The sequence below is a fragment of the Larus michahellis genome, chromosome 4, assembly GCF_964199755.1.
Source record: "Larus michahellis chromosome 4, bLarMic1.1, whole genome shotgun sequence".
In the NCBI taxonomy this organism is placed as follows: Eukaryota; Metazoa; Chordata; class Aves; order Charadriiformes; family Laridae; genus Larus; species Larus michahellis.
Genome location: NC_133899.1, coordinates 63,247,429 through 63,259,600, shown reverse-complemented (window position 1 = coordinate 63,259,600; position 12,172 = coordinate 63,247,429). Strand labels below are relative to the sequence as shown.

The window sequence follows — 12,172 nt, the reverse complement described above, 5'->3', positions numbered from 1 at the left end:
ACATTTGGTGCCACATCCTTAATAAACTTCAGTCCCGTGGCCCGCTGGCCCTCTGCCTCCCCCGGCTGCCTGCGAGCCGCTCTGTCTGCCGGCAGGAGCATCCCTCCAAAGAGGGCCTGGAGCAGTGGCAGCCCTAATGGGCTTCAAAACAATTAGCACGACATACCTTCTAGGTTCATCGATTCTCATCCTGGGTACATTAGTAAGACTGGTCCTCCCTGGAAGTTGGAGTAGGAATTCTGCCTGCGTAAGGGCTTCAGCAATGTTTCTTTCACTGTTTGTTTTCACCTCCATAGCCTGTTACTAAAACATGGGCAAGTGGGGTATTTGTAAATACTGTCATTAGTCTTCTAACCACACAGCCAGTAAATTTAATGAGTAATCTGTTACAGTGTTGAGGTATTCGTCCCTCCGATACTGCTAGCCATTTGATCGTACTATCTTTCTAATTTCATGCTAAAATGCAGTTCAGGGTTTGTAAAACCAACAATACACAATAAATGGTACTGAAGCTGAGACTTTCTACTATATGTTTGTGTTAATATGCTTCTGCTATATTTCAAACAGATAATTCATTGAATGCCCATTCTTCCTCTTACTGCAGAGTAGATTATATTTAAGTCAAGATTAATGGATAGATTCTGATGTTAAAATCCAGTCTCTGAGCCTGTCATTCCCTAGAGGCATATAGTGCATTAGTTTAAGCCAATATGCTGCTTATCGTAGATACTATGACACTGTCTTAAATGACAGTTTACTGTACTTTGTTACTGCTTACTCTGGTAATAAAATCACTATATTGTGTTCTTGATAATTACAATATTAAATAGAAACTTAATTTGATTACTGCATGTTTAGATACAGATAGTTCTTAAGTAATTGTCCACTGTAAAATTTCTGATACTCGTTTTTTCTCTCATGAGGTGTGTTCTGTCAGTGTCTAAGCTTAATACTTAGTTCAGTCACCTTAGCGGAAAAAGTGCTGAAGAGAGATCTACACTGGGATTTTTCACTGCAAAGGAATATCTTTTATCCTATAGTTTTTCACTTAAACCTCATTGGTTTTCAAATCCTTCCGTAAGATGTTTTCATTTCCTCGAGTCCTTAAAATAAATAACTTCAGGGTTCTACAGAGTTGAAAAATTCAGTAAGTATTGTTAATTCAGATTTTTTTCCCCTTAACTTTGAAATTGCTAGAAGTCTGAGCATCAGTTTTGTCCTTTTTGCAGTCTAAGCAGGTGATTAGAATTAGAATTCATTCAATTCAGTAAGTACAGTCTCATAATATTTTTATATGGTTATCTTAAGAAGATAACTTTTTGATACAGGTGGGGTTTTTATCATTTAATTCTGGAGAATGTTTATACTAAAATTGAAAATTTATGTTAAGTCCATTACACTTGCGCCCTAGTTCTGTGTATCTCGATAAGGGCCTTTTGTAAAGGAGCTTGGTGCAGAGTGGTTACATTTTTCATTTCATAATTGAGTGTTTTAAGTGGTTAAGCACAGTCCAAATTTTATCCAATTCCAGCTTGTGTTAATGGTGCTACACTCACACTGCCTTAGCACCTGTTATGGATTTTGAGTCATCTGGCAGCCCGTGGGACTTAGATAAAGAAGTACCAGGTGTCCTGCCTGTCTCTTAATTGAGACGCAATGTAAACAATATAGACTTGGCAATATGGTTATAGGAATGGATTAAAGCCCAGCTTTGTCTGCACTGATGAATCACAGCTTTTTCTTCCTAGATGATGTTATAAACCACTGAAGAATTTGGTTAGCTGTAAGATCTGGTGGAACAACACAAAAATAAACAATATATCAAGGATTTTCCTAGAAGGATGGTGTTGCAGAATGTTAAATGTATTGGGTGTTCCAATGAAAATGTAAGCATCAATTACAATTTCTTGCAGTAATTTAGCAATTTTGAAAGTGCTCACACTTGCAAAAATCAAGATTTTTTTTTTTTTATATATAAATTCATATAAAGTCAAGGCCTTTCAATACATAATGTGTTAGTAAACTAGACAGAAAGTAATAGCATTGAGTTGGAAGCACTCAGTGGCTGCAACTTTATCTAACCTATGCTTACCTTGCAGGACTTTTAACCATTTAACCATAGGATAGATATACTGGAAGTAATCTCCTTTAGCTGTAAGATTAGTACCCTTAAAGATAAAAGCCTCTAAATCGCAAAAGTATGTGTTGTTATAATTTGCCCAATAACTTTTAATTTATCACAGACTTGTGGAACTTTTTAGTAGGGTAAAAAATGAAAATTAATTTTCATTGTCTTTATTTAAAGAATGATGCAACTATATACATTGGAAACAAATTGCAAGATCTGGAGTGATGAGATTAATTTGTATGGATTTATCTATTATATATTCCCTTATTTTCTTCATGAAGAAATATACCTCAGAAATGGCCTCAGAAAACCCTTTTGCAGTTACAACTTGTGTTGAAAAAGGTTTTTATTAAAGGTGTTAGATATTATATTTGATGTTTGCTTAAATCCTACAGTCTTAATCTGCTACTTGTTTTTCATATTTATTTTCTTTTTTTAAATGAGAGATCCACATTAATTCGTAGATTGTCATATATACATTACTTCTTAAAATTAGTGATTTTTGGATCATTAACACTGAGTCCATTCTGCAGTTCTAGAATGTTTCTAGAAGTTTACTTTTAAAATACAACTTTGATTTCTCTGAGTTTTATGTTCCATTTTTATGAGTAAGAAAATATATTCTTACATTTTATTGCAAAAGTGCTGTCACTAGTATTGAGCATATGGTTTCAGTAGAGAAAAAAATCACCTTAAAGACTATAAAATCTTCCTTTTGCCTGTTTAATAGTGTCAAGCATAGTAATTTTTTTTCTTCCCTTTCACCTAAATAACTTGCATCAGACATGATGGGCATGAATTGAATTCTGCTTTATGAATCATCAGTGTTGTGGCTAAGTTCCAATTGCATATGCAGAAGCTGCTTTCATTTAGAGCATAGTTGTGTAAACAGATGCATGGAGCAAAATATATCCCTGCCCACGGCAGGGGGGTTGGAACTAGACGATCTTTAAGGTCCCTTCCAACCCTGACAATTCTATGATACAATTCTGTGATTTATATGCCGTTTTCAATATTGGCAGTATTTAAGAAACTGAAAAGAACCCAGGCTAACTTTGAGATTTCAAGTTGACTTGAGTAAACAGAAGTTGCAGCTGGAAAAAAAAATATCTTTTTATTTGTATACTGTGCAAACTAGATGTGGAAATTGCTGAAATGCAATAAATAGGGAACACCATGATGCCACTTCTACAGAGTCACTTTTCAGAATAGGAGAGAACTTTAACTATTCCTCTCAGTGTGGCCAGTTGATACTTATCACCCACCTACATACAAAACGCAGCTAGTTGCAGGGCTTCCAACACTGGATCAATAGCAGCCCAACTTACATCCTTAATTCTAAGAGCCAACAAAGAGTACAAATTGCTGCAACTCAGTATGAGTTCAGCTGGTTTGACAACCACTGCACAATCTCTTCTTTCAGAGTGAGATTTCCCAGAAAAAAAACTTCCATTTCTGTGATCTGTGGGTTTTGTCCTGTCTGCCTTTAGAACCCCAATTCTGCTATGGCTAACTCTTCCTTTCAGCTTCTGTATAGCCTTCGTCCTAACCTGTACTTCTTATCTTTTTGCTGGAGGCAGTCCTCCTTTCACATTTTGACGTCAGGAATTGTAATTTGCTGGGAAAGATGTGCCAAATAAAACCGATGGCTTCATCATTTTAAGTACCTCAAACTGTAGCAATTAATTCTGTGGGGTTTGCACACCTTTTCAGGCCAAGGAGCAAGAAACTTAAAATCTCCTACCAGCATATGCCGTTCACTGTGCCTCACTGTTTCTTTGTTTCCTTTGGCCTTTAATATTCTGGGAGCATTTTTGTATGTTGACAATGCCACAGATCTGGGTTTTTTCTAGAAAAGGTGTGCTTCTAAATTTTCTGAGGGGGCAAATGTAGAAAACAGGAGGGTGTCAGCTTATGTAGCTTTTCTTAAAATATTGTTAATCTCTTTTTGTATAAATAGTGTATACGTGCAGTTAGAAAACCTCTTGTAGATGTCCATTGATCCTACAAGTGAGTATCTCTGGGTGGAGGATTTTCATTTTCCAGTTAAGGATGGAGCAGTGCTTTGGTTTCTGCTTGTCTAAATTATTTTCCAAATGCCTAGCTGACAAAGTCGTACTCTCCACAATCATATCAATATATATTGACTTCTTAGATGATTTTGCTAACAGTCAGAACTGCTAGAGATGCAGCTGTATATGTATTTCTGACAGCAGTTTGTAATTTAACCTGAAAAAGTCCATCTTGCTATTTAGAAATGCAGTCTTTGGCTTTTTTCTAAGAGGTATTTCTAGGTGATCGTCAAAAACTCCTTTTTTTCTAGCACCAGAATCAAAGAATCTCAGGTACTGGATTCTGTCAGTATTGTGGTCACATATTCCAATATATAGTTATATTGCGATATACTACACAGTGGTGCACAGATATAGATACAGATGCACACATAAGCAACAGGAGGGAAGATTTATGAACAAAACATTCATGGAAGTTTCTCATTTACATTTTTGTTCAGTTTTTCTGACATGGGGGACACAGTAATGAAAAAAAATTGAGTGAAGAGCCCACATCTTTATTCCCTTTCACAAAACCTTTCTTTTTTTATTTTCTTAAAAAGAAAAAAACCAAACACATTGTGTTATCAGTCCCTGGACTTGACCAGCCCATCAGTAGGGATGTAGAAATGCCTGCAGCATTGTTGAACTTACAACTTGCAACTTCATAGTTCTAGGGTATTTCCTGAACTGCGGTGACCTTGCTGCATTTAAAATCATCTTGAAGTTATCTACTAAAATGGAAGTTGAGGCATAACATTTTATTGTGGTTTCTGAAATTAAAAGTACTTTCTTTTGACTTTTGGAAAAGTACGGGGTTTCTGCCATTGGTGACTTTACAAATGCATTCCTTTTAACTTTTGTTGAATGAATGAGATAGTGGTTATTTAAAGAGGACATTACAAATATTTCCATCACTGTTTTAGTGTATTAATGAACTGTGCGTTTCTTCAGCCCTTTTTTTAACGTTGTGCCATTGAGTAGGTTCCCCAACATAATCCTTCACTCCAGAAGCTGCTGGGAAAATCTGTCGTGATAAAAAGTTTTCTGTATATTTTTCCAAAAGTCTCGAGAGCAGTGAGGCATGTAACTACTCTGTCAGTCTGACCCACGTTTCTCCCGACTAGCCTTACACGTGCCTGAGCCTAAAACACAGGTGGCGAGAATCTCCCCACAGCAAATGCTTGGTCTTGGATGCCTCTGAAGTTCACAGGTATCTAAAGCTTTCGCTGCGCCCTTCCCTGGAGATCTGCCCACTTTAGCATGCACCGGAGCTGCCCGAGTCCTCTCTGTATCCTGAACAGCCAAACGCCCAGTTCATGCCTCTCTCTGTCCATTGAGTGGGTAGGTATTTCTTTGCTCATCTGACCCGTAGGGCAGCAATGCTAAGAGTTTTGAAGGAACGCTCGCTGGATTAGAGCCCACACAAACACAACAGGAGGTAACTCCCTAGTTATATCAATCAGCCAGGAAATGAGAGAGCGGTTTCCAATTTTGAGGCCACATCTCCTGCCTCTTACAGAACTGTTCGAACCATTGAGACTGAGGACATTTTGTAATCAGGCACACTCCGTTCACTGCTGAAATTGCTCTTCGTTTCATAAAATATGATCTCCTCTGAATCACAGTACATGCTCGTCTGTATAGCCTAATGGTTACGGTACTTTCCTGGGAGAGGAGACTCCAGATTCCTCTCCCTGCTCAGGAAGCGGTTGTTATCAAATGGTCTTTGGAGCAGGCACTAGGATTTCTTCTCCAGCCCTTTTGTGAGTCTAGCACTTAGATGCTTAGATCACAGAATTGTGAAGTGTCATACTCTTAATTAAAGGCTTGGAAATTTTACACCATGTTGAAACTGCTCTTTCTTCATTTTTTTCAGCCTCAGGTTAATGGCATTTTAGGATTGGTATTCTCTGGATGATTGTAACTTAGTAATGGTACATCCACTCTTCTTTTACTGCAAAATGCTAGGTAGATTTGTTGTAATGCATTTTATTCAGTTCTAAAACCTACAGGCAGACTTTGTTCTAAAGTCTGAGAGAGGTGGGAATAAGAAGAATGGAAAGAAAAAGTTTAGTTGGAATGACGCAATAAATCTGTGGGAATGACTATGAGGAGGTGAATTCAACAGAAGGACTTGAAAGATGGAGACAGTAGAAGAGGCTGAGCAGTGGGTAGTATGGGATTTTGTGGAGATTGCATGGTTAAAATTACAGGAAAGGAAAAACAAAGACTAAACAACTGGAGATGTGGGGAAACGTAGCAAAGAGATTTCCTCACCAAATTGAATGATGACAAAGCCACGGATAAAAAAAAAAAGGCAATATGAGGGAATTGTTTTGGATATAAAGGAAAAAGATTATGATGGTGGATGAAGATGCAAGGAGGAAAGCTGTTTTGCTTGTATTATTGTGGCACACACATATCTTTACCATAGACCCCAGTCTCATTATCCTGAGGTGGAGTACAGCACAAGGCAGATGTTGTTTGTCCCCCAGAAGTAAAAAAGCCAAGTATAAAACTGAAGACAATGAATGAAGGCAGATAACAATAGTAGATGGTATGAATAGTTGTGTGACCTACACAGCAATGGACTTAAATCTTCCAAGGTATTTTCTTTGTTTCTTTTTAGATAAGCACTGTAACAAAGTGTGGGAGAGTTTGAGGGGGAATTGTTTTGTGGACCCTTACGGAGACCCGATGCTAGGCGTAAGAAGCCATGTGGAAGAAAGTACAAAAGTACCTGTCTGAAAATGTCAACGTGAGTGTGGCTGCCTGTGTGAACTGACTGGAGGTGAGAGTAGTTTTGATAAAATTGATGAAATAGGTATGGACTATGAAGTTAAAAAAAGTAGCCTGCCTGTGTGCTAGGGAGCGGCAGACTGATGGTGGTATCTGAAGAGAATGCCCCATCCTACCAGTACGTTCAGAAAGCGGGCTCTGCAATGCTTGGAGTAGATATAAGGAGGAATAAAATTCATTTGCTGAGGTCAGAGAAAAAGATAGGGCAGTAACTGAGGTGTGAAGTAAGAGCCTGGATGATTTATTTGTGTAGATGGCTAAAAAAAGTTTTAGGTTAGATCATGTAAAAAGCATCTGCAAGATGTAGATGTATTTGGCCATAGGAACCTAAGCAGAGCTTGAGTTAGAAAAGAAAGTGATCCCGTCAACAGTGACGGAGAGCTGTTAGGTGAAGACATGGGATGTGGTTTTTCAGACAGATCAATCGTAAGTAGGTGATCTGACAGCCAGGATTTCAGTGCTTGTTCCCAAGTGCAAATCAAGAGGTCTAAAAAAATTGCATGTTTTCAGTATTAATAGGAATAATTGCAGATTAAGAGAATAAGTAAAATGGATTGTAATGCAAATGAAATTTTAGCTGCAATGACTGCAACCTGAGTGACCTGTAAAGGTACAATACTTGATTTTTTTTCTTGTATTTATTGTATTTTTCAGAAAAAATATCTTCTGAAAAAGTATAATTAAGTTATTAGGTTTTTCATTATGCTTTTTGCGAATTACATATCTTCAAGTTTTTAGCTGACAGATTTGGGTGACTGCCTGTATAATTAATGTGTATGTTACCTTTTTATCTGTTCTCTTTTGTTCCAGTTAGCACCTTCTTCAGAAGCAGAAAGCTCACAACACTGTTGTTTAAGTGTTTAGTCACTCTCTGTGCCAGAGTCTTTCTCCATTGGTTTATCTGTGCATCCTTCCCATTCCATCTTAATTGCTGATGCCAGTGGCAACATCCACTCACAGTAAGAATACAGCTTGCATTGCCCTATTATTACTAGCCATTGAGTTTGTATGTGCCACTCAATTTGTAGGTGCTAATAACTCTTCCCTAGAGAGCAGTGTTTTAAAGAAATAAATGTCTAGCCTATTAGAAGTAATGTAGAAATTAACTACCGTGGGTTTATGGTCACTTGCAGATAGTTTCATTCAAGCACAGCATAGAACTAGATTATCTCAGCCACAAAAGCATACAAATACAGAGTTTTAAAATACTAGAATGTTCTCGAAGTATAGGTGAATAGAAGATAAAAGTATTAGAAGCTCAGCTGCTCAGTCTCTAATACAGAAGAGGGGTTCTGAGGAGAGCGTGTCATTTCTTAGTGCAGAATACACCAAGCTTTGGACTTGGTGTTTGCATCAGATTTTTGTTTTGTTTTTAAGCGGGGTTCTGTTTTTAACAAGCTGCAGATGGTTTTTTGGATTGTTAGGACGAATGGCAACCTGGCTAGCTGAATTATTTTTCTCTGGGTGTACTAAGCGTGCATTTGAATTAGACTTCTAGAACTGATACAAGCACGTCCTCTCCGCTGTGTAATGAAAACATCATTATCTTCCTCAGTCAGCATCTGTGTCGAGACTTCTTTATTTGGTTAGGAGATAGGAACCTAGATTGGAGAATGGGAATGTCCTTGTCACGTTCAAAACAGTAACTTTCCTTCATTTTAGTCTTATTCTTGTATAAGCTTTGGATATAATAGGATAAACTAAAAGGTTTCATTTAGAGACCTCTGAAAGTAGAGCATTTTAAAAGCAGGTAGGTGTCTCCACCCTACTTTTTCATGAAACATTTTACCCATTCAAGCAGACTTTTAAAAACAGCTTGTTTTGATAGCAGCCTGTTCTCCTGTGGGCCTTCAGCCTTTGCTTCCTGGCAGCACCTTTGGTGCGAAAAGAGAGTGATCAATTGGGAGACTATCAGTGCCAGCATGCATAGAGTGATAAGTTAACACACCACTGGGAATTTCTAGGGCCCACCAAGATACTTCACTTCTAATGTGCTAACAAGCTCATTTTTCTACCTCTTGCCTCTTCAGTTATTTTTTTTTCTCAGAAGAGCTTAGAAGTTGAGTGCATCAGGCATAATGAAAAGCTCTGTAGGAGGGAGAAGCAATAACCCCATTTTTCCCTTTTCAGCCAAATAGAAAATTAGTTTCTGGTAATACACAAAGGCCAGTATTTTTTGTGCAAGGGGCACTGCTGTGAATCAAAGGACTCTATTAACTGCAGAAAATTCAGCAGCTGTGAATCTCCCCCAATGAAAAAAGTGCTTTTCAACAAGTTGTGAGATATGTAGTATTATTTAGACTTCAACCATCAGTTTCATCCTCTACCACTTATACATAGCCTCTTAAAAACTGTGCTATATTACTCTCCTCTGTTAAGGCTCAATACTGTGTTTATCCCCCAACCTAAGAACCATTACAATGGGAGATTTTTATATTTTCTCTTGTCCCTGTGCTTCTATTATAGCTTTTCCGTCTGGAGAGTTCTGCTGAGAATTTGGAACATGGATTTTGGAGGGAAAATTGTTTCCCGGTTTCGCTGTCTAGCTAAGTTGTGGTCTAAGGAAGTACAATGAAGATCAGTTTATTCACTAGAAGTTGTTTTCAGATAATATAATCACTATATGTTTTTTTCATATTTAGATATAATGCAAAATCTACTGTAAATATTGTACAGAAAGCAACTGCAAAAAGGTTTCATAGGAAAAGCTCTGTAATTGTTGAAGTATAGTTTTAAAAGCTAAGATGAAGGGTGTTGTTTCCAGCTGTAATTTGGGGCTGAGAATTTTATTGCTTGTCATAACTGAAAGTAGCATTGTTATTTATTTATTATGCTAGCACAAGTTATTAAAAATGCTTATCACTTGTAATGCAGTTTTTATGTTTAGATTGCTAAAAATGTGTGCAAGAATAGCATTATCCCCCTTTCACAGATGGTGAAATTAAGTCAGAAAGGTGATTTCCTCACTGCCCCTGCCCTCCCCGAAAAGAGCAGCAGACTTGAAATCAGAACCGAGAACCTTCAAGAAACTGTTCCTGAGTACATTCCTCCACAGCATCCTGACTTATTTGGGTTTTTTTTTTTAGGAAAAGAAAACAGAACTATGTAAGAAGAAAATTATCTCCCTATCTGCAAATAAAATACGGAAAAAAAAGTGTGCAGAAGTGTAAATGCCAGGAAAAATTTCTGATCACTCTCTGGTTCTATAAGATAACTGGAGAAGGTCTCCCCTCATTCAACGTATTGAGTGCAGCTGGAGGAGTTTGGAAGTTGTGAGAGAAAAGGTTAACCGATTTCTCAGTTCAGGAACTATGCGGCATGAAGTCAGCATGGTAGTTTTTCTTGATAATTGTATGTTGCTGCCTGCTGCTCTACATTTTGACAGCCATTTCCATAGTTGCTTTCATGAACAGCAGAAATACTCTCTCTTTTTCTCGCTCTCTCTGTGCTAACAGCACAATCAGGCCTGCTGGAACAAGGAGCCTGGAGAGGGTTCTTCAAAAGCAACAACACTTCAAGATACCGGGCTCTTGTCAATAATATCAGAGAGGGAGAACACAGGGAAAAGGAAGAAGTACAGTATTTTGCTGTCAGTGCCCTGCCGACACCCTGTTAGCCAGTATTTAAGGGTCCTGCGGATTCTTTGCAAATATTCTTGCTTGTTTTAACGGCGTAATTGACGAGATGTTTTTTCCAATACTCAAATTTCGCTATGTATTTATCTTAACTGCGATTGTGTGTATGTAGGGATTATGGAAGCAGCTTGTTATGGAAGAGTGCAAAATCCCTTAGTTTGTTAATGCTAACATTATTTTTCATGCTATACCTCTCAAAAATGGTAACATTTTTATATTTATTTGTGACCAGAGTACAACCAAATCAGTTACTTAAAGGAGAGTATTTAAGTTGCTGGTGTTTGAAAAAAAAAAAAATTCACAAAGTTTTGCATCACACGTGAAAAAAAGATAGTTGAACCATAAAGTTTACATTAATCGTGTTTATCTTACAGTTAATGTTACTTCAGTGCATCAGATGATATCATAGTTATGTAAAGAATTAAAAATAAGTCTGTACAATCACTGAAATACGTGATATGTATTTAACAAAACCAATATTTTTTAATTACTACACTGATATTTAGCAGCTCTAGTACATGATATAAATTGCTCCTTAACTCTTGGCTAAACCAGTTACGAAGAGAGAGCACGATACCTGCAAACAATTGTTCAACATCATCTAGAGCCTACAACTTTCGAGGATTTTGCTGCTCAGGTTTTCTGTCCAGCACCTTACCACCATTTGCCCTCAGAGACAGGTAAGAATTACAGGAAAGGAACTGTTTTTGTACAATTTTATTTGAAATGCAGTATCCTTACTTATAAAGACTAAAAGTTCAGACCTTGGCACATCGTTAAGAAGTACCATTACTCTGAAAGACTGTATGTACGTATTTGAGAACCTAGGCAAAGTTGCTTTTAAATCTTTATTCTGTTGCCCGGCATCGTGAGCCAGTGCCTGGCGTTAAGATTTGGCTAGCTGCTTTAATATAGCAACCAGACGCTGCATTTTTACAGTAAATTTTACCGTGTTCCCCTGTATAAAGTCTCTGTGGAAGCGTTGGTTCTCCTTCCTCCAGGCTGGTTCAGGTAGATCCGTTCTTTAATCTAAGTACACCTTCCCTATAAGAAAGTTTCAAGGCTTGCTACATTTTTAGAACATAAAGTTTTAAATTGCAAATCTGAGAGCCTTGCAGTCATCAATTTTGTTTCCAGGTTATTAGCTGCAAAGCTGGTTTTAAGGTCACTTTTGTTTTCCAGTAAAATACCTGTTTTATAAGAGGATACTGCATTTTCAGTTACTAATGAGAAAATCGGTAAAAGAAAATAAGTAACTCAAGGCCTTCCTGTTCTGAAATTTCTTGAACTCCTTATGATTATTTCATTATTTTATTTCCCCTCTTTTTAGATCATTAAATATCAGTTCTGTTTATCTGAAGGTAAGACAAAGTGTCCAAAAAACCCCTTTGTTCCTCTTACTTTTACTAGAGCACTAAGCTTGTAACCAAATTGTATGCAAACTTTCCCTGTTGCCCTTGTTCACACTAAAAAGAATTTCACACTGATTGAGAAATGACCACTACATCTTCTTAAAGTTTTAGTCTTTTACTAACCTCAGGTCTGCATGAAGCACT

General features: G+C 37.4%; 1 protein-coding gene across 15 annotated transcripts in view; it reads left to right on the top strand.

The window, feature by feature from the left end:
* The window catches only part of RALGAPA1 (Ral GTPase activating protein catalytic subunit alpha 1), a 134,789-nt gene that overhangs the window by 113,535 nt on the left and 9,082 nt on the right, over positions 1 to 12,172 (top strand). For 12 of the 15 annotated variants that reach the window (XM_074585179.1, XM_074585178.1, XM_074585176.1 and 9 more), the window contains one exon: positions 11,172 to 11,296. In XM_074585179.1, the coding sequence (XP_074441280.1) occupies positions 11,172 to 11,296 (125 nt within the window). Of the gene's footprint in view, positions 1 to 11,171; positions 11,297 to 11,946; positions 11,978 to 12,172 lie in introns of all 15 variants that reach the window. The other 3 variants (XR_012586749.1, XM_074585173.1, XM_074585170.1) reach the window with 1 other exon arrangement.